At 37.3% G+C, this 23,528-nt stretch overlaps 1 protein-coding gene across 2 annotated transcripts in view; it reads right to left on the bottom strand.

Annotated features, from left to right (window-relative positions):
* Nucleotides 1–3,263: 3,263 nt before the first annotated feature.
* Nucleotides 3,264–23,528, bottom strand: part of bmpr1bb (bone morphogenetic protein receptor, type IBb) — a 112,446-nt gene continuing 92,181 nt past the window's right edge. For both annotated transcript variants that reach the window (XM_048181358.1, XM_048181359.1), the window contains 10 exons: nt 16,703–16,862; nt 16,195–16,297; nt 12,992–13,094; nt 11,803–11,896; nt 11,565–11,703; nt 8,883–9,075; nt 8,482–8,779; nt 6,557–6,732; nt 6,178–6,308; nt 3,264–3,963 (listed from right to left, as the gene is read on the bottom strand). In XM_048181358.1, coding sequence (XP_048037315.1) covers nt 3,838–3,963; nt 6,178–6,308; nt 6,557–6,732; nt 8,482–8,779; nt 8,883–9,075; nt 11,565–11,703; nt 11,803–11,896; nt 12,992–13,094; nt 16,195–16,297; nt 16,703–16,862 — 1,523 coding nt within the window. In that variant the 3' untranslated portion in view covers nt 3,264–3,837. The remainder of the gene's footprint in view (nt 3,964–6,177; nt 6,309–6,556; nt 6,733–8,481; nt 8,780–8,882; nt 9,076–11,564; nt 11,704–11,802; nt 11,897–12,991; nt 13,095–16,194; nt 16,298–16,702; nt 16,863–23,528) is intronic.

Raw genomic sequence — 23,528 nt, 5'->3', positions numbered from 1 at the left:
TTCAGGTTTCTTGTTTTTTTGTGTGTGGATTTCTTTACATATGGTGACAAACTTGAGATTTGAATCATGAAAAAAACCTTGATTATGTATATACTATACCAAAGGTCAAGGATCAGGATAAATCTTGGATCATATGTGGTAATTTGTTACACTGTTGAAAAAGATGGTTACATTTAAATATATATAAAAATTCATTGGTTCATTGTGTGATACAGTGCAAGTCAGTTGAATTCATCAGTGAATGTACCATGTGACTGCTGTACCACCTGACCACTCCAGACTCATTTTGCCATGACAGTGTTGCCATAGAAACATGTAATTCTTAATCTGAGTCCAAGTTGGGTGAAGTCCAAGTCGGATAAAAACCAAGTTGGATAAAAACCAAGTTGGATAAAATTCCAAGTCGGATAAAAACCAAGTTGGATAAAAGTCCAAGTCGGATAAAAACCAAGTTGGATAAAAGTCCAAGTCGGATTAAGTCCAAGTCAGATAAAAAACAAGTTGGATAAAAACCAAGTAAAAACCAAGTTGGATAAAAGTCCACGTCGGGTGACGTCCAAGACGGATAAAAAACCAGGTCGGATAAAAGTCCAAGTCAGATAAAGTCCAAGTTGGGTGAAGTCCAAGTTGGATAAAAACCAAGTTGGATAAAAGTCCAAGTCGGATAAAGTCCAAGTCAGATAAAAAACAAGTTGGATAAAAGTCTAAGTCGGATAAAGTCCAAATTGGGTGAAGTCCAAGTTGGATAAAAATCAGGTCGGATAAAAGTCCAAGTCAGATAAAAACCAAGTTGGATAAAAGTCCAAATTGGATAAAAACCAAGTCAGATAAAGTCCAAGTCAGGTGAAGTCCAAGTCAGATAAAAGTCCAAATTGGATAAAAACCAAGTCGGATAAAAGTCCAAATTGGATAAAAACCAAGTCAGATAAAGTCCAAGTCAGGTGAAGTCCAAGTCAGATAAAAGTCCAAATTGGATAAAAACCAAGTCGGATAAAAATCCAGTCAGATAAAAGTCCAAGTCAGGTGAAGTCCAAGTCAGATAAAAGTCCAAATTGGATAAAAACCAAGTCGGATAAAAATCCAGTCAGATAAAAGTCCAAGTTGGGTGAAGTCCAAGTCAGATAAAAAACAAGTTGGATAAAAGTCTAAGTCGGATAAAGTCCAAATTGGATAAAAAAACAAGTTGGATAAAAGTCCACGTCGGGTGACGTCCAAGTCGGATAAAAATCCAGTCGGATAAAAGTCCAAGTAGGGTGAAGTCAAAGTCAGATAAAAACTAAGTAGGGTGAAGTCAAAGTCGGATAAAAAACAAGTTGGATAAAAGTCCACGTTGGTTGACGTCCAAGTCGGATAAAAATCCAGTCAGATAAAAGTCCAAGTTGGGTGAAGTCCAAGTCGGATAAAAAACCAAGTTGGATAAAAGTCCAAGTCAGATAAAAACCAAGTTGGATAAAAGTCCAAGTCAGATAAAGCCCAAATTGGATAAAAACCAAGTCGGATAAAAGTCCAGTCAGATAAAAGTCCAGTCAGATAAAAGTCCAAGTTGGGTGGTCCAAGTCGGATAAAAACTTAGTCAGATAAAAGTCCAAGTCAGATAAAAGTCCAAGTTGGGTGGTCCAAGTCGGATAAAAACTTAGTCAGATAAAAGTCCAAGTCAGATAAAGTACAAGTTGGGTGAAGTCCAAGTCGGATAAAGCCCAAATTGGATAAAAACCAAGTCGGATAAAAGTCCAGTCAGATAAAAGTCCAAGTCAGATAAAGTACAAGTTGGGTGAAGTCCAAGTCGGATAAAAACCCAGGTGGATAAAAGTCCAAGTCAGATAAAGTCCCCAAGTCAGGTGACATCCAAGCAGTGTTGGGGAATAGTTAACTACATGTAGCGGCGCTACTAGTTTAACTACATATCTTCCGTTGTCTGTATTTTTTTCATTTTTTAATTATTTCTTCATCTCATTTTTATGTGCTATGTATTATGTATGTTATGTATGTTTGTTTTATTTTATTTCATTTTGTTTATTTTATTCCACATTTATTTCACATTTAATAGCTTTTATTTATGCTCATATTTTTTGTTTTAATGACTTTTTTGGGGTTTTTTACATTTTATGTAATGATAACTACATTTTTCAGTAGCTTGTATGTAGTCCAGCTACTTTTAAAACAGTGTAGCTTTTCCAGTAGTTAACTACATTTTCCAGCAAGTATTGGTGTAGCGCGACCAAAAGCTACAAGCTACATTCCGTTTTGCGTTCTGCAATGCATTGAAGCAGCACAGCGTCTTCAGATCACGAACTCAAACTGTGCATTAGCGCCATCTATTGTTATATCACGCATCTTGCGGCTTTATCAGTTCAGCAGTTCATCGAGAAGAGCTCTTCTGGTGATTATGTAAAGGACAGGAGTGGGTTCACACTGCACAAATCGATTAGTAAAGGTTGCCCTTAATTTATAAACAAAAACAAAATCGCAACATAGCTTAGTGCACTTATCACACGGCAAAGGCTGATCTAATAATATCGCATGATTCACGTCTCAAATCTTCATCACTGCATGTGCTGTGAGTTTAACCATGCAGTTCGGTTTAAGTGCAGGTCCGGTTCCAGAATCAAATCATTGAGGGTGCCTCTAAAATCAGTGAGGGTGCTATAGTAAAGTGCAGATGTAACGGCTCCACCAATAGCAATGTATAGTGAGACATTTAATATTTTAAGTCATTTTACAAATAATTGGAATAGAATTTCAAAAATATTGATACAAAAATTCTAATATTTTTCTGCATTTACATTGCTTATCATTATTCTTATAATTGCATGTTTTTGTCCCGTGTTATGGTTATGGTAGCAATTTTGAGCATGAATCCTGCATTTATATGTAGAAATCACTATTGAAACTGCAGAATGCAATTGGTGGTCGGTCCTCTCATAGCATGAAAAACAAAACTTGTATTAAAATTCTGGATGTATTTCATATAAAGCGTGCAAAGAGTCAGTGTGAGATAATGAATGAACATCAGAAGGTATGTTGTTTAAAACTCAGAAAGACGTCAGTACACACCATTTTTCAAGTTCAAGTCCACCGAGGTTAATCTTCTTACTCCTTTGTCTGACAAAATGGATTTCGGCGTTATGATTGGTTAGATCGCTTGTCAATCAAACTCCCAGCGAAGGGTTAATTGCGACTGAATGAAGCCACTGTTACAGGAGTTTAGTTGCAATTCAGGCAAAAATGTTGCGGCATGTAAGAAGACAATATAATTCAGAAAATAGATTTGAGTTCACTTTATTAAAGGAGGGGAATGTTAAACACGTACATTTATTTTTCACTCCATTTACACAGAACTATCAAATATTAAACTTTTACATGTTTGTTAAATAAGGCACAAGTCAACATGAAACAAAACATCCTGTACAAACGTTCATGTGACACAAGAAATCATTTTTCTGTTACTCATGACATTCAATATTTACATTCATATTTTACAAGGATGTATTTCAGCGGTTCTCAGAGCAATGAAACGACTGGACGGTAAACCTGGTGCTGCATTTGTCTTCTGAAGAATATGATGTTTCATTTTCAATGTTGGACACTGTTCAGGGTTTGAAAATGCATTTCATTGAATCGTTTGGTTTGTTTTGTCATCATAAAAAGCCTTCATGAATATTTAAAGATTGAGATACAGATTGAGTCCCATGAAGTGTGTTATGGGTTCATTGCGTTAGATTGTCAGTGACAGTTGATCAGAGTTTGTCCACTCGTGTCTCTGTCCGGCAGGCGGCTGCGTGAGCTTTCACAGAAAGCAGGATAAATCCGCTCGGACTCTCAGGACGGACGTGAGTGTCACAGTTTAATGTCTTGAGACTCGGACATCTTGGCGAGCGTCTTCTTCACCCGCAGGGCGGTCAGACGAGAGGCCGGATTGTGAGCCCAACACTCGGTCATCAGTTTACCCATCAGCCTCAGACACTAGACAAACACACACAAGATTAGTGATACAGTGCTTTAGTCAACAGAAATGGTTTTGAATTTTTTGAGATGGACAATAAGTGTACTTTCAAACTAAAACAGTCATTATGAAGGCCTGTGTTTGTATTTTAGAGTTTCGCAGTTGGAAACTGGTGCTGATTGATTCAAGCAATTTTGCATGAAAGTCACCATGAGATGAAAATTAAGTTTTTTTTTTTTTTTTTTAGAATATTGAAATGTTTTTTATTAATGATTTATTGGTGCACATCATTAACTTAAATTCATGTTCTGGTAATCTTGAATCAGAATATCTTCCTCTTGCAGCATCTCTTCTCTTCTCTGATGATGAGGGCGGGGCAACCTGTCACTCACATGAGATCCACCAATAGCAAACCACAACCATCCAATCAATTCCCCACAGACAAAATCAAGCCCACATCTGGTTAGATAAAATCCAAGTCGGGTGAAGTCCAATTTGGGAGAAATCTAAGTAGGGTAAATTCCAAGTCGGAAGAATTCCAGGTTGGGTAAATTCCAAGTTGGGAGAAATCAAAGTAGGGTAGATTCCAAGTAGGAAGAATTCCAGGTCGGGTAAATTCCAAGTTGGGAGAAATCTAAGTAGGGTAGATTCCAAGTCAGAGACTTCCAAGTTGGGAGAATTCCAAGTCAGGAGAAATCTAAGTAGGGTGAAATCCAAGTAGGGAGAAGTCCAAGTTGGGTGAAGTCCAAGTCAGAAAATTCCAAGTTGGGAGAAGTCTAAGTACGGTAAAGTCCAAGTCGGGAGAAGTCCAAGTCAGGTGAATTCCAAGTCAGAGAAGTCCAAGTCAGGAGAAGTCCAAGTCGGGAGAAATCCAAGTTGGGTAAGGTCCAAGTCATAAAAAGTCCAATTGGGTGAATACCAAGTCGGGTGAAGTCCATGTCAGAGAAGTCTAAGTCTGGTAAGGTCCAAGTTGGGAGAAGTCCAAGTTGGGAGAAGTCCAAGTCGGGTGAAGTCCAAGTCGGGTGAATTCCAAATAGGGTAAAGTCCAAGTCGGGAGAAGTCTAAGTCTGGTAAGGTCCAAGTCGGGAGAAGTCCAAGTTGGGAGAAGTCTAAGTCTGGTAAGGTCCAAGTCGGGAGAAGTCCAAGTTGGGAGAAGTCCAAATTGAGAAAAGTCCAAGTCGGAGAAGTCCAAGTCAGGAGAAGTGAAAGTCAGGTGAAGTCCAAGTCGGGTGAAGTCCAAGTCAGGAGAAATCCAAGTTGGGAGAAGTCCAAGTCGGGAGAAATCCAAGTTGGGAGAAGTCCAAGTCAGGAGAAGTCCAAGTTGGGAGAAGTCCAAGTTGGGAAAACTCCAAGTCGCAGAAGTCCAAGTCAGGAGAAGTGAAAGTCGGGTGATGTGAAAGTCGGGTGAAGTCCAAGTCGGGTGAAGTCCAAGTTGCGAGAAGTCTAAGTCTGGTAAGGTCCAAGTCGGGAGAAGTCCAAGTTGGGAGAAGTCCAAGTTGGGAGAAATCCAAGTTGGGAGAAGTCCAAGTTGAGAAAAGTCCAAGTCAGAGAAGTCCAAGTCAGGTGAAGTCCAAGTCGGGTGAAGTCCAAGTCGGGAGAAATCCAAGTTGGGAGAAGTCCAAGTCAGGAGAAGTCCAAGTTGGGAAAACTCCAAGTCGCAGAAGTCCAAGTCAGGAGAAGTGAAAGTCGGGTGAAGTCAAAGTCGGGTGAAGTCAAAGTCGGGTGAAGTCCAATTCAGGAGAAATCCAAGTTGGGAGAAGTCCAAGTCGGGAGAAATCCAAATAGGGTAAAGTCCAAGTCGGGAGAAGTCTAAGTCGGGTGAAGTCCAGGTCAGGAGAAGTCCAAGTTGGAAGAAGTCCTGCGAGTCGACCTGTGTGAGTCCACCACGCAAGACATAGTATGCTGGAGTAAGTAGCCCTCACTTTTCTCCTTGTTTTCTTGTTTTGCCTGTAACACTCTCACCACACACCTTCACTTCATCTCTATTGTTCATCAAGACAGACAGAAGCTCAATCTCATCCTATCAGCTTCTCCATCAGACTGTGGAACTGCCAGTAAACTACCAACAAACTGACTTCATCTCTGCCTTCACCAGTCCCTCATGTCAGCATTCAACATTCCCTTTCTTCTGTTTTAGTTCTTATCTCCATTTTAGGCTCATATAGTGTGGGTAAAGGTTTTTTAGTAACTTTTACTTTCTGAAAAAGTCTAAACTATCAATCAGATGACAGTACCTCATCGCTGCTCCAGCGGTTTGCAAACGAGGGTCTCTGTCTCTTGATACACACCACCTCCCTCATGTCCTCGTAGGACGGGTCCGTCGGCACCAGATCATGATACGGCAGCTGATATTCCTCCACAATCCCTGCAGGACAACATGATGATGTTGGAATAGCAACATTTCACATGAAATCAAAATAAACGTTCCTAAATTTATTGTGAATGATTCTTATTGAATCAAATATCCTGTTCACGATTAAAACATCGTAACTTGCTCCTCCTCTAAAATAACCTTGATTCCATCCAATCAGATCCTGACAGATCAAATCAAGCAGCTGAACATTCGTTTTCTCTCACGTCACGTTAAACGTGTTGAGCGTGTTCTGAACTCACCGCCGGACACGCATCTCCTGGCCATCTCCCACAGGATCAGGCCGAAGCTGTACATGTCGGCCATGATGTAGGACTGGAAATGGCAGCGGTTCAAGCTCTCGTCCAGGACCTCCGGAGGCATGTAGCGTTTGGTACCGACCCGAGTGTTGGGCGGGATGTCCACTTCATTAGTGTCACTGAACACAAATCAACACCAGCCAGTTAAAGATCTGACCTCACATAAACGTCCAATACAATAAACACACGATCAGTCTGACGACAGCTTCCCATCATGACCATCAAATAAAATGTTTGATAATCAGCATATTTAACATCATCGCTGACAACCCAGACAGCAACAGATTGTGGCCCAGTTTTGAGTTTTTTCTCATAATTTAACGAGTTTTTTCTCGTAATTTAATGACTTTATTCTCAACATTTTATTTGGACTTTTTTCTCCAAATTTAATGAGTTTTTTCTCGTAATTTAACAAGTTTTTTCTTGTAATTTAACGAGTTTTTTCTCGTAATTTAATGACTTTATTCTCAACATTTTATCTCGACATTTTTCTCCAAATTTAACGAGTTTTTTCTCGTAATTTAACGAGTTTTTTCTCGTAATTTAATGACTTTATTCTCAACATTTTATCTCGTCATTTTTCTCGAAATTTAACGAGTTTTTTCTCGTAATTTAACAAGTTTTTTCTCGTAATTTAATGACTTTATTCTCAACATTTTATCTCGACATTTTTCTCCAAATTTAACGAGTTTTTTCTCGTAATTTAATGACTTAATTCTCAACATTTTATTTGGACTTTTTTCTCCAAATTTAACGAGTTTTTTCTCGTAATTTAACGAGTTTTTTCTCGTAATTTAATGACTTTATTCTCAACATTTTATCTTGACTTTTTTCTCGAAATTTAACGAGTTTATTATCAACATTTTATTTGGACTTTTTTCTCGAAATTTAACAAGATTTTTCTCGAAATTTAACAACTTTAATCTCAAGATGGTTTTATTTTTTTATTATTGCTTGGCCCTAATCCTCTTCCGTAAGATAAGGTGCAAAAATGCCCCTGTATATATTTTATATTTATATAATTTAATATAGTTAACCAATATTACACAAAGAGCGCAGTTTATATTCATCGTACAGTTTAATGAACAAGAACTTAATATCAAGTGACTTACATTTTAGACATTAAATCGTCTGTTTCGCTGTATTTCGCCAACGAAAATAGTTCCAAAGTCCACAGAATTGTTTTGTGTCTCTGAGCAACACTTCCTGAATGAATCAGCCGTTTGAATGAATCGGTTGAATCTCAATGACTCACTCATTAACAGTGATTCGCTGCTTTTTTTAATAATTTTAAATAACAATATTTAACGTTTTATATTTTCAACATTAAAAACATTTTTATGCATCTGTAACTGCTTTAATAAAGTTTAATCTATTTGATAGTTATATCTGTACCTGAAAATCTCCTGTTTAAACCTTCATGAAAAACTTGAAAAGCACCATTTATTTCATTTATATGTTTGTTCTGTTGTATTTATTTGTGCTATTACTCATAATTTGATTATTTGTTATTATTTTATTACTTAGGCTACTGTTTATTTGTCTAACTATATATAATCTAGTAGCTTTTGGTGTCATTACCCTATTTATTGAGCTTAAATGTAACAAAGACAATGAAAACAATAACTATGCTTATTTTATAGGCCCATTTTCTTTTCTTTTACTTTTTTTTTATTTTTTGTTGTGGGGCCAGTGAACATTTTGGTGGTGCAAGTAAAACCACTGGCCGGGCCAGCAGAAAAAAATCTTAGCGTTGAGCCCTGCATGCGGACCAGATGTGGACACTGTTGTTGTCAGGGAAACATCAAGTTACACTTTGTTTTTGTTTATTTTTTTGCCATATGTAACACACGTATTGTGTGCGGCACCTGATGAACTTGACGGCGAGCCCCAGGTCAGCGATGCAGCAGCTGCCGTTCTTCTTCACCAGGATGTTTTTGCTCTTCAGGTCTCGGTGAGCGATGGCCGGTTTGCCCTGCGTGCCGAAGATCTCCGTGTGCAGGTGGCAGAGGCCGGAGACGGCCGAGTACGCCAGACGCAGCAGCGCTTTGGTGTCCAGCGTGGTGGATTTGAGGTAGTCGTACAGCGAGCCGTTCTCGTGATAGTCTGTGATCAGATACAGCTGCGTCCACGAGCCCGTGCCCTTTATATCTGCCGCGATGAATCCTGACGGGAGCACAGAGGACAGGTTCATGTAGACATTAGTCTTGAAGCAGTGTTATTTTAGTTTCACTAATCTGATGCGATGGATCGTGAGGAGCTTCAGTACCCAGGATGTTCTCGTGTCTCATCAGGACGGTCTGGTAGATCTCGGTCTCTCTGAACCAGCTGGCCTCTTCCGTGGTGAAGAAGACCTTGACGGCGACGCGTTCGCCCCTCCAGCGGCCCATCCACACCTCGCCGTAACGGCCCTTCCCGATCTGCTTCACCATCTGGATCTGCTTGGCGATGGTTCGCTGCACCTGTGAGGAGAGGATGGGGTGAAACATGTTAACAGAAAACAAAAAACATGACATTAGTGATGGGAGAAATTAAGCTTTTCCAAACTAGGAAAAGGTACAAAAACTGGCTGGTACAAAAACTCATATCAAACATGCATTAAAACAATTAACAAATTATCTAAACACTTTAAATGTGAAGCGTCTGTATAATGTGTTATTTTATTACACTGTACGGCTTGTTTTGTTTGTTTGGTTAATCAGGCCAACGAGAGACTATAACTACAACTCTTCTTTTTATTATACAAATGTGTCATTAAAAATGCCTACAAATTTATAAAACTGATCCAAGATCAGATAAAAACCATACAGACACTGTTTCATAGAGATCATCACACCAAAAAGTTAACAAAACAAAGCCTCATTTACTGAAATCATTTGATACGCACTCCATTATTCAAAATAAGCTAAATTGTATATATAATGCGATGTTTTTTTTTAATATAAAAAAATGTTTATAAAATTGTGTTCATGAAAATTCTGTGAAATTTTAATAAAATCTGGTTTAAATCTATTTTTTGTATAAAACTGATTGTTTATTTATCTCTTTTTAATGATATTTAAGGTCTTTGTGTCATTTGGAGCGACACATCATGTGGTGCGACCAATAATAGCAATAACTGCATTAAATTAAAAATAAAATATCTAATTTCTGTGGCTGAAATATGAATCACTGATACAGTATGCTTAAGTGAATGGTATTTTTAAAACACTTTTATCAGTTTTATGTGATTTACAGGAAAGAATAAGTCTGTTTACTACATTAAGAAGGCAACTCTGAAGTTATAGAACAAAAATATAAGGTCATTCTTTACTGAATCTCAAAAGAACTGCAAATACTTTGTTTCTAAACACTTTAATTACTGAGAACTAAAAAAATATTAAGCATGTTAAGGAAATGAATTAATTTTAAGATAAATCACGGTCGCACCACATGACATTTTTTAAGGCTATGGCCAATTCATCTAAATAAAAACACTAAAATCACTTAATTTTAAAATTTTAATATGAATTTATGTGTTCACAACATTCTTAATCTTTAAACAACTGCAATAGATATTATTATTTTTGGTATTTTAAAATGGGCCTGTCAAAAATCCTTATACGTCATTGACCCATATATATATGTGTGTGTGTGTGTGTGTGTGTTTTGTTATTCAATTTAATGCAATTAATTGCATCTAACATAAAAGATAGTATATATATATATATATATATATATATATATATATATATATACACACACACACATATATATATCATATATTTATATATACATACATAAACTCATAGAATATATACTATATATATATATATATATATATATATATATATATATATATATATATATATATATATACACACTACCGTTCAAAAGTTTGGAACCACTAAGATTTTTAATGGTTTTTAAAAGAAGTTTTCGTCTGCTCACCAAGGCTACATTTATTTAATTAAAAATACAGTAAAAAACAGTAATATTGTGAAATATTATTACAATTTAAAATAACTGTTTTCTATTGGAATATATTTTAAAATGTAATTTATTCCTGTGATGCAAAGCTGAATTTTCAGCATCGTTACTCCAGTCTTCAGTGTCACATGATCCTTCAGAAATCATTCTAATATGCTGATTTGATACTCAAGAAACATTTATGATTATTATCAATGTTAAAAACAGTTTTTTCAGGATTCCTTGATGAATAGAAAGTTCAAAAGAACAGCATTTATCTAAAATACAAAGCTTTTGTAACATTTATACACTACCGTTCAAAAGTTTGGGGTCAGTAAGAATTTTTATTTTTATTTTTTTGAGAAGAATTTAAAGAAATTAATATTTTATTCAGCAAGGATGCATTAAATCAATCAAAAGTGGCAGTAAAGACATTTATAATGTTACAAAAGATTATATTTCAGATAAACACTGTTCTTTTGAACTTTCTGAACTTTCATCAAATAATCCTGAAAAAATATTGTAAAAATATTTAGTACAATTGTACACATTAAATGTTTCTTGAGCATCAAATCATCATATTAGAATGATTTCTGAAGGATCATGTGACACTGAAGACTGGAGTAATGATGCTGAAAATTCAGCTTTGATCACAGAAATAAATTATTTTGTAAAATATATTCAAATAGAAAACAATTATTTTAAATTGTAATAATATTTCACAATATTACATTTTTTATTTTATTTTTAATTAAATAAATGCAGTCTTGGTGAGCAGACAAAATTTCTTTTAAAGACATTAAAAATCTTACCGATCCCAAACTTTTGAACGGTAGTGTATATATATATATATATATATATATATATATATATATATATATATATATATATATATATATATATATATATATATAAATGCATTGACAAAAAGAAATGCAATAGAAAATACAGGTTTGTGTGGCACACTAGGAGGTTAATAGAGTCTGTCATGAGTGTGTCTGACCAGCAGAGGGAGTCCTGATCCACTGCCGGAGCTCTGAGACTGTTCAATCAGATCCTTCAGAGACTCTCCAGCGGGAATGAAGGTCTCGTCCTGCTCCAGACCGATGCTGTAGCGCGCACGCGTCTCCTGCCGCTTGTATCTGACACACACACACACACAGGAAGCACAGAACAGGACGTCAACTCCAGTGAAATGAAGCCTCCTGAGAGTGATGATGATGATGATGATGATGATGTACCTGTAGTAGCAGAATATGATGACGAGGGCCAGAATGATACAGCAGACCGTCACTGAGATGAGCAGAGCCACCTGATGGATGCTGCTGTCCAGATCTGATCAAACACAAACACTTCAGTCACATGTAAGAGAGAGTGAGTTCCCTAACAACCACACAACAACGCCCCGGCAACCACCCATATCACTCCAGTGACATCAGTGTGTTTTTCACAGTCGAACTCGGAATATCTTGAGGAAATGTAAAAATCATGTTTCTCTTTCTGCTGTTCTGTTCTCAGGTCAGAAGAGAAACTGAGTCAGAATCGATCGCTCTCTTCCTGCAACGCTCCGCTCGAGTTTCTGACGGACGACACCGGTGAGACGCTGCTCGCTGGGACTCTAACCTTACACACACACACTGATAGACACAGACACACACACACACTTGTATATGTGGTTTACGGGGACTCTCCATAGGCGTTATGATTTTTATACTGTACAAACTGTACATTCTCTCCCCAACACTAACCCTAAACCTACCCATCACAGGAAACACCGTATGTTTTTAAAGCTATATACAGGAAGTGTCCTCATAAACCATGTATACAAGAACACACACACACACACACACACTCTGAGGTGTCTCGCGCTGTGACTGATGGACAGATTTATCAGGAAACTCAAGCGCTCCCGTGAGACGCCGTGTCCTTTTCATTAGAACGGTAGGGAACACGCTCAATCCCAGCAGCCCCTGCAGCCCAAAAGCTGCGGTTTGTAACAGTTTAACCTGTCAAAAACCATCAGCCCAGAAACACCAGTGTGTGTGTGTGATCATATAATATTCACATGCGAGGTGTCTCATGTACTGTATGATGCTGTATGATATCAGACGGTCATATTACAGTACTTTGATTTCCTTATTCTTCATCCGACTATTTTCCGCATGTTAGAATAATAGTAAAGTGATCAAAGCTATATAGCAACCACATGGCAACCATCCTGATTTCCCTAGTAGTCCCTTTGCAACCTCCAAATCCTAACAACACAAACATTAAATGTTGTGTTTGAAATATGTGACAAATGAAAACCCTTATATCTGAGCTTCTTCTTTGTCTGGATTCTGGAAGTTCTATGAAAAAATAATGAGGAATTGTTTTGCAAAGTATTCATATGCATACACGAGATTTATCAAGTATTTTTCCCTCTCTCACCGGGTCTCTTGAGCGGAGGCAGCGTCGGGTGGAGATCCTGGTTACAGTAATTCTGCTCTGTGCAGCATTCCAGGATCCTCCTCAGACGAGCGTTCCCAGTGTCCTGATGGGAAGAGCACATGTGTTCATAAGAGCAGCAGACAGACGGATACAGACACAGATGGACAGAGGCAGACAAACAGACAGATGCAGACGGACAGACAGACAGACAGACAGATGAAGAAAGACAAACAGACAGACAGACAGATGCAGACGGACAGACAGACAGACAGACAGGCAGACAGATGCAGACGGACAGACAGATGAAGAAAGACAGACAGATGCAGACGGACAGACAGACAGACAGACAGACAGACAGACAGATGAAGAAAGACAAACAGACAGATGCAGACGGACAGACAGACAGACAGACAGGCAGACAGATGCAGACGGACAGACAGATGAAGAAAGACAGACAGATGCAGACAGACAGACAGATGAAGAAAGACAGACAGATGCAGACGGACAGACAGACGGACAGACAGATGAAGAAAGACAGACAGATGCAGACGGACAGACAGACAGACAGACAGACAGATGAAGAAAGACAAACAGACAGACAGACAGATGCAGACGGACAGACAGACAGACAGACAGATGCAGACGGACAGACAGATGAAGAAAGACAGACAGATGCAGACAGACAGACAGACAGACAGATGAAGAAAGACAGACAGATGCAGACGGACAGACAGACGGACAGACAGATGAAGAAAGACAGACAGATGCAGACGGACAGACAGACAGACAGACAGATGAAGAAAGACAGACAGATGCAGACGGACAGACAGACGGACAGACAGATGAAGAAAGACAGACAGATGCAGACGGACAGACAGACAGACAGACAGACAGACAGGCAGACAAACAGACAGATACAGACAGACAGACAGACAGACAGACAGACAGAAAGACAGATGTAGACAGACGCAGACAGACAGACACAGACAGACAGACACAGACAGACAGACAGGCAGACAGATGCAGATGCAGACAGACAGGCAGACAAACAGACAGACAGACAGACAGACAGATGCAGACAAACAGACAGACAGACAGACAGACATATGCAGACAGACAGACAGGCAGACAAACAGACAGACAGACAGATGCAGACAGATGCAGACAAAGAGACAGACAGACAGACAGATGCAGACAGACAGGCAGACAAACAGACAGACAGACAGACAGACAGACAGATGCAGACAGACAGACAGGCAGACAAACAGACAGACAGACAGACAGATGCAGACAGACAGACAGGCAGACAGACAGACAGGCAGACAAACAGACAGACAGACAGACAGACAGACAGATGCAGACAGACAGACAGGCAGACAGGCAGACAGAGAGACAGACACAGACAGACAGACAGACAGACAGATGCAGACAGACAGACAGACAGACAGGCAGACAGACGTAGATGGACAGACAGACAGATGAAGAAAGACAGACAGACAGATGTAGACAGACGCAGACAGACAGGCAGACAGAGAGACAGACACAGACAGACAGACAGGCAGACAGATGCAGATGGACAGACAGACAGATGAAGAAAGACAGACAGACAGATGCAGACAGACGCAGACAGACAGACAGACAGGCAGACAAACAGACAGACAGACAGACAGACAGATGCAGACAGACAGACAGGCAGACAAACAGACAGACAGACAGACAGATGCAGACAGACAGACAGGCAGACAAACAGACAGACAGACAGACAGATGCAGACAGACAGACAGGCAGACAGGCAGACAAACAGACAGACAGACAGATGCAGACAGACAGACAGACAGGCAGACAGACGTAGATGGACAGACAGACAGATGAAGAAAGACAGACAGACAGATGTAGACAGACGCAGACAGACAGGCAGACAGAGAGACAGACACAGACAGACAGACAGGCAGACAGATGCAGATGGACAGACAGATGAAGAAAGACAGACAGACAGATGTAGACAGACGCAGACAGACAGGCAGACAGAGAGACAGACACAGACAGACAGACAGACAGACAGATGCAGACAGACAGACAGACAGACAGACAGACAGACAGATGAAGAAAGACAGACAGACAGATGTAGACAGACGCAGACAGACAGGCAGACAGAGAGACAGACACAGACAGACAGACAGACAGGCAGACAGACGTAGATGGACAGACAGACAGATGAAGAAAGACAGACAGACAGATGCAGACAGACGCAGACAGACAGACAGACAGATGCAGACAGACAGACAGGCAGACAAACAGACAGACAGACAGACAGATGCAGACAAACAGACAGGCAGACAAACAGACAGACAGATGCAGACAGACGCAGACAGACAGGCAGACAGAGAGACAGACACAGACAGACAGACAGACAGATACAGACAGACAGACAGACAGATACAGACAGACGCAGACGGACAGACAGATACAGACAGATACAGACAGACAGACAGATACAGACAGACACAGACAGACAGACAGACAGATACAGACAGACAGACAGACAGATACAGACAGACGCAGACGGACAGACAGATACAGACAGATACAGACAGACAGACAGATGCAGACAGACGCAGACAGACAGGCAGACAGAGAGACAGACACAGACAGACAGACAGACAGATACAGACAGACAGACAGACAGATACAGACAGACGCAGAAGGACAGACAGATGCAGACAGACAGACAGACAGACAGATACAGACAGACGCAGACGGACAGACAGATACAGACAGACAGACAGACAGACAGATACAGACAGACGCAGACGGACAGACAGATACAGACAGACGCAGAAGGACAGACAGATGCAGACAGACAGACAGACAGACAGATACAGACAGACGCAGACGGACAGACAGATACAGACAGACAGACAGACAGATACAGACAGACGCAGAAGGACAGACAGATGCAGACAGATGGAGACGGACAGACAGACAGACAGACAGACAGATGCAGACGGACAGACAGACAGACAGATGCAGACGGACAGACGCAGAAGGACAGACAGATGCAGACAGACAGACAGATGGAGACGGACAGACAGACAGACAGACAGATGCAGACGGACAGACAGACAGACAGACAGATACAGACAGATGCAGACGGACAGACAGACAGACAGATACAGACAGACGCAGAAGGACAGGACACTCACCCTGCACTGAAACTCTGAGCCCACTAAACCCAGACAGCCAGACGTGCGCACTGGAGAGCCGCCCTCCTCTTCCTCCACCATAGTGAAGCAGTAGCCATCAGTCCTGCATCATCATCATCATCATCATCATCATCATGTGTGTTATGATGAACACTGGCTAAACTAAACCTACAGACTCTCACCTCTAAAACCAGCAGTACTATACTACTATTACTCCTAAAAATTATGTATATATTACAACTACTACTAATAATAATAATTTATATATACAAATATATAAAATAAATAGATACATAAAAAATAATTATAAATATGTACATTACATAAAATAATACTACAACTAAATATTTTTATACAAATAAATAAATAAATAAATTGTATATACATATATAAAATCGATAAATACTACTACTAATAATAATAATGATAAATATGTACACATTATCTAAAATAATAATATATATATATGTAAAATATACTGCTGTTACCGCGGTGAAGTGTGCTGTACCTGCAGGTGTTGTTGGTGGAGTCTTCAGGACAGTGATGGTTACACTGACACAACAACATCCTCTCTGGAGTCACAGGTGCCGCGCTGCCGCTGCTCTCTTTACTGCCGCCCGCCGTCACCTTCCCAGAATTCCTCTGTAACATGGTGTCCAGCACGTTCGCTGCAGAGACACAGATTCACGTTAAAATACTACAAAATAAAAGATATTACTGATATAATATTAGTTTCAAGTGTTTGTTCATTCACATCTGCTTTTACGAATGCAGATCATGATACAAGTGTCTGATTTTGTGGATATTTGATTCCAGTGAGTTTTACAGTGGAAATAAAACAGGCAGAACTCGGGATTCAGTAGTGAAGTTCTTTACCAGGAATTAAACGCACAATATCTTCATCTTCATGCAGATTTCAGCAGTTACTGAGGGTTATACTTTATCGCTAATGATCAATTTCACTGTAATGTGCAAACGGCTTGATGAGCGACTCTTAATACACACGAGAGCTGAGAGTGTGTGTGTGTGTGTGTGTGTGTGTGTGTGTGAAGAACAGCTCGTCCCGCTCTGATATCACAGCTGCCAAGAAGATAAAGCCACAGATGCTCTCGGCCTTGACAAGATTATCACAAATACCCACGAGTCTCTGAGACAGACTCATGTCGCCAGAACCAATCGTGACCAGAGACGCTTCATCAGAGTCAGAAATCACAGCGGCTCCACGGGATTCACATTTCACTACAGAAAACCAACATTATCATACACTGAAGAAAAAAAAAAAAACTGAAGGATTTACATTGAAACTATTTCCACTCAGAAATTGCTAGTAAATATTACAAATTATTACAAAGAAACGACAATTAACTACTGTTATATCAGTATTGGACACATTAAATATTAGTGTGGCTTACTTTTTTGACTTTCGCACTTTGTGTGAATCCTCTTGGGGTTCAGAGTATTTATTAACTTCACACATGTCTAGCACAATTATTTGGTCTTGTTTTGTTTTTATTTTTTATTTATTTACCCTGAAAGACTGGAAGTGAAATGTGACAACATGCCCCATAGGTTACATGACCAGAGCTTAAAATGTTATCTGATCTAATGAAAAAAATATACAAGACCAACTAAAATATTTTGACAATAAAATACAATTATTCACTTTTTTTCATATAAAAAAATGGCTTTTTTAATAATTAAAATGAATAATTTTGGATTTTTTCAGCAATATTTTTTCCATTCATTTCTCCCATAGGGATTTCAAAATAGTTTTTGTTAAAGCGTTATAAGCCATGAAACAAACCAATCAGCTACAAGGAGAATCACAACATTACAAACCTTGATTTGAAGCAAAAAAGTATTTGAAAATTGAACAAAAATACAAAGATACAAGACTGTGAACTTAAAGGGTTAGTTCACCCAAAAATGAAAATAATGTGATTAATTTCTCACGCTCATGTCGTTCTACACCTGTAAGACCTTTGTTCATCTTCAGAACACAAATTAAGATATTTTTGATGAAATCCGATGAGCCATCGGATTTCATCAAAAATATCTTAATTTGTGTTCTGAAGATGAACAAAGGTCTTACAGGTGTGTTACGGCATAAGGGTGAGTAATAAATTACAGAATTTTCATTTTTTTGGTAAATTAACTCTTTAACGGATTTAGTGAGGGAAAGAACTACAATCCCATGAAGCTTTGCGAACAGCATAATTGAATTAAAATGATGGAAAATATAAAACAATGCATTTAAAAATGTTGATTATATCTACAGAAACAAAATATTTTAAGTTTATTGCAAAATATCATGTCATTTGCAGTGCAAAGAGCTCTGATTGGTGGAATTTTCTGTACAGAATCATGGGTAATGGAGTTTTTCTCCAAACATGGTAATTATAAAAATAATTTGTGCGAGCTAACAGCTTCAACAGAAGCAGATACCATCAATTAATAACCTCGTCACTCACAATCTTTATAGGTTTATAAATTATCGTTAAAATCAACTTCCCTACGGATGATAATATTTTGATAATATTTTAGAGATTTGCTAGTATTTATTGCTTTACATGACTGTATGTATGTGAATAAAGTTGGACATACTTACAAATCTAACTTTATATAAAAAGCTGTGTGATAATATAGTTTATTATAGTATTTTTTTTATTTATAGTATATTTTGGGACAATTCAAACAATCAAGCAGTTGAGATCTGATATATAGTATATATACAGAGCTGATAAGCACACATCTGTCTTGTTTTTGCAGTATTTTCTCTGTATGAAGCTCAGATGTAAACACTTCAGCAATACAAACACACTATCATTTATGATGTTGATAAAGCAGCACGTAAAAGTGACAAACAGAGAGTTCATTAATAATAATAACAGTATTTTGTTCTTTTTAAAGGCCGTTTGTGATATAAACACAGCAGAAATCCATCCGCATTCAATCATATGCTTTATTCCTCCACCTTCAGCAGAGACATAGTCTTTCTTTCTTTCTTTCTTTCTCACACAAACGAGACGTAACACGACTGCAGCGGCGCTTCAGTTTGAATATGCAGAAACGACAGCTTCAGTCCATCAGTTCAGTCAATCACACTAAAGCAACAAACACTGTGTAGATCAGTGACGATGAACCGGCAAGGTCACGGAAACCTGAGACTACCACACACACACGCACACACACACACACACACACACACACACACACTCACACACTCATAACTCTCTATAAAGAGTTCAAATCAGCAGAAACAGGAGGTTTGTGTCACTGACTCTTAAACTTAAAGAGCTCAAAGAGTTTAACCTGAACAAACCAGCGATGGACGCAGATCTGTGGAGGTCAGCTGTGAAACACTGCTTTCGTTTTCTCTTTATTTAGACGTCCGGGCCTCTGTCGAGGTCTAGTTTTGTGCTATATATATATATATATATATATATATATATATATATATATATATGTAACACACAGCGTTGTTTCATTACGGAGCTTATTGAACGAGTCAATGATTCAATGATCCATTCATAAAGATAATGAATAAATCAGCAGTTTGAATGAATCGGTTGAATGAATGATTCAATGACTCACTCATTAAGACAGTGAATTACCGCCTCCTACTGGTGGTCTTAGATTCATATTTAAAGTATTTTATTAAAAAAAAATTAAGAATTCAATATTCAAAATACTGTTTTTAAGCCTTAATCTCATAACATTATTTATGCAATTGTGATTTCAGTGTAAATATCTACTGTAAATGCAGCTTCTGCGGTACAAATATGGATTTTGTTGATTCTGATTTCATTAACTTCAGTAACTTTATTGTTTTAATAATCTAACTGAAATTATTACATGTAAGAATTTGATATAAAAGATGATGCATAAAAAATATTTTATAATGTGAAGCACTGCTTTCGTTTTCTCTTTATTTAGACGTTCGGGTGAACAGCCATCTAGTTTTCTGCTATATATATATATATATATATATATATATATATATATATATAATTTTTTTTGCTGTGACTGCAGTTTGGGGAAAAACATTTATACATATATACATACACTGCCCTTCAAAAGTTTGGAAACGCCCTAGAAAAGTGGGGTTTTGGACAATATTGGCATGAATCCTTTTTAATTTGTGATAATTTTGCACTAATAAGGGACAACACAAACTACGAAAACACACTACAAAATATCCAGCATTAGCAGCTATCTGACCTAAACTGGGTTCTGATTGGTTCATTGTATTCTAAACTTAATTGTCAATCAATTGTTGAAGCTATTAAGGTGTGCTGACCCAAAAATCTTTTACAAACCAAGTTTAAACCAGTAACCAGCATCACAGCTGGCAAAGTCTGACTTTGACATGTATATATATTGCCATTATTATGTAATCAAAATGAAAATTATTATTGCTGGTCTTCAGTGACAATGTCAAGTTACTTTAATGTATTTGCACCAAAAAATGATAAGGATTTATGCTGATATCGTCCAAAACCACACTTTGCCAGGGCTGTTTCCAAACTTTTGAAGGGCAGCTCATTTCTGGAGACTAATTTTTCGATAAATAAACACACTGAGATCTCAGTTAATGACTAGAGCAGAGAGAGAGAGAGAGAGGATCAGGTTGTTCAGTTCTCCAGGTGTAGGGAGTAAATCTAGCGGACACTCAGATCTCTGACCTCAGTGAGTTCACACAGGAGTCAGAACGCTTCATCCATCACAGTCTGACCCGCAGGAGCTCTCTGAGCTCATATAGAGCACAACACACAGATGAGAGGACCAGACTATCTGAACACGGCTGTGTCATATGTGTCATCTAATATCGTAAATGTTGTTTTAACAATGTGGAAGCTGTAAGAGGCTCACTTTGCAAAAAACACACACAACAGACCTTGATATTGCACACTTTCACTGTCTGTCTACTGGAATGACCCTGAAACGCCAGTTTTTGAGTTTTTGTCTTATATTTCAATAGTTAAGCAGTATCACACGAGCAAGAGGTCTATTTTTACGAAATATCAGCATGATTGCAAATGTGATATTGATTTTATACAACAGCTCAATAAACAAGAAGTTAATATTGTAGTTACATTTTAGACACAATATCATCTCTATTTCAGCAAAGAAAATAGTTCCAACCAAAACCGTAGTGCGTCTCTGAGTAACACACAGCGTTGTTTCATTACGGAGCTTATTGAACGAGTCAATGATTCAATGATCCATTCATAAAGATCCTGAATAAATCAGCAGTTTGAATGAATCGGTTGAATGAATGATTCAATGACTCATTCATTAAGACAGTGAATTACTGCCTCCTACTGGTGGTCTTAGATTCATATTTAAAGTATTTCATAAAAAATAAAGAATAAATCAATATTCAAAATATTGTTTTTAAACCCTAATCTCAGCATTATTTATGCAATTGTGAATTGTGGTATTGTAAATCAGCTTCTGCAGTGCGAAGATGGATTTTGTCGATTCTGATTTCATTAACTTCAGTAACTTACTTTATTGTCTTATTAATCTAACTGATTTTATTGATTAAATGCAAGAATTTGATATAAAATATGATGCATACATTTTTAAAAAAATATTTTATAAAGCTAAAAATGCCCTGGAAATCAATTAAACGTGGCAAATATCGTGTCTTAATGGGAAAAGTTCATTTATACTAGTTCATTGCAAACTAACCATGCTCTAATATTTTTATCAGCAAAATCATTGAAAATATTCAGATATAATTTTCTGTATCATACACCCTATTTAATAAATCAAACTCTCAAGCCTTCACCACCCAAATCTGGATTGTGGTTCTGCTGTGACCTTTGACCTGTGACCCGTGTCTAATTAATCCTCGCAGTCAAACGAATGAAACGATCACATGACAAACTCATCTGCACAAACATGCAAACACTGACACGAGAAGTTCAGCATTATTGATGTGCTTTTCTAGTAACTCTTTCATAAGTTCCATGCGGAAAGACGATTAATTTACCCTGTTTATTTTTGTCTATCATTATGAGCAATAATAAATCATCTGTGCAATCAAACGTGATGTGTTCAGACCTGACGCACGGGAGAGTCTCGCAGCGTCTTGCCAACTTCTGCAGTAAAATCATCAATGCAATTAAAACAAACCCGTGGGGAGGTTCGGACAGGTCACGGTGCCCGTTCACCACACCAACAAACACTCCACCTGAACACACACGAGCTTCAGCTAGATCAGTGAGATAGACAACATTCTCAAACACTGAGACAAAACATCCAGCAGCTCAATGATCCATGAGGAGACACGCTTACAGAGAAACAAGGAAAAACAGGAGGGCGGAACGTGAGCTTATCATCAGGAATTCAAGAACTGACTATAATAAATTAAAGAAAATTCTATTATATAAATAAATAAATATATATATATATATATATATATATATATACATATATATATATATATATATATATATATAATATAAATATAAAATTACATATAAAAACACCAGCAACAACATGCCACTAGGGGTCTTCTGTTCCATTTCAAGGGTTTATCTTATCTTATTCTAAGTGACTAATTTGAATATAATTCTTTATGTTATTAAAGAAACATTATTGTAAAAAGCAATATTTTACAATTTCTTATTGTAAAAAAGATTTTTACAATAAGAAAAAAAAAATCCAAATAGCATCTGTAGAGCCACAGCATAAAATAATAATAAAAAATGTATATATGTATGTATATAAAAAATATAAAAATATTACAAATTAAATTAATTAATTAATAAAAATAAAATAAAATAATAAATAAAATAAAATGAATTAATTAATAGAAAATAAAAATAAATAATAACAAAATAAATAAAATGAAATAATGAAAAGAAATATAATTGCATTATAATATTTAATATAATTGAATATTATAATATTTAACATTATAATATTTAATATTTAAATATTTAAATTTCATTTAAATATTCCCTACAACCATCTAAATCACATTCACACACAAACAACTGAAATTCAATTCAATTTTACGATCTTTTCTGATCTGGTTTCCCCAAACACTCACGCTATTGGAATAAAAATAAAAATAAATAAATAAATAAAATTAAAAAATAACATAATAAATAAATAAAATTAAATAATGAAATTAAATATAAAATTAAATAGATTAAAATAAAATTAAAGTAATAAAATAAATAAATAAATAAATAAATAAATAAATAAATAAAAAATAGTCAGCTCTTAACCACAGGAACTACTGGTAATTTCAACTTTTCACTTAAAAATAAAAAAACAATATTTTTACCCTACAAATCTAAATAAATTACTGTGTT

The sequence above is a fragment of the Megalobrama amblycephala genome, linkage group LG2, assembly GCF_018812025.1.
Source record: "Megalobrama amblycephala isolate DHTTF-2021 linkage group LG2, ASM1881202v1, whole genome shotgun sequence".
Taxonomy (NCBI): domain Eukaryota; kingdom Metazoa; phylum Chordata; class Actinopteri; order Cypriniformes; family Xenocyprididae; genus Megalobrama; species Megalobrama amblycephala.
The sequence above is the reverse complement of the archived record's forward strand: the minus strand, read 5'-3'. Positions and strand labels throughout refer to the sequence as shown.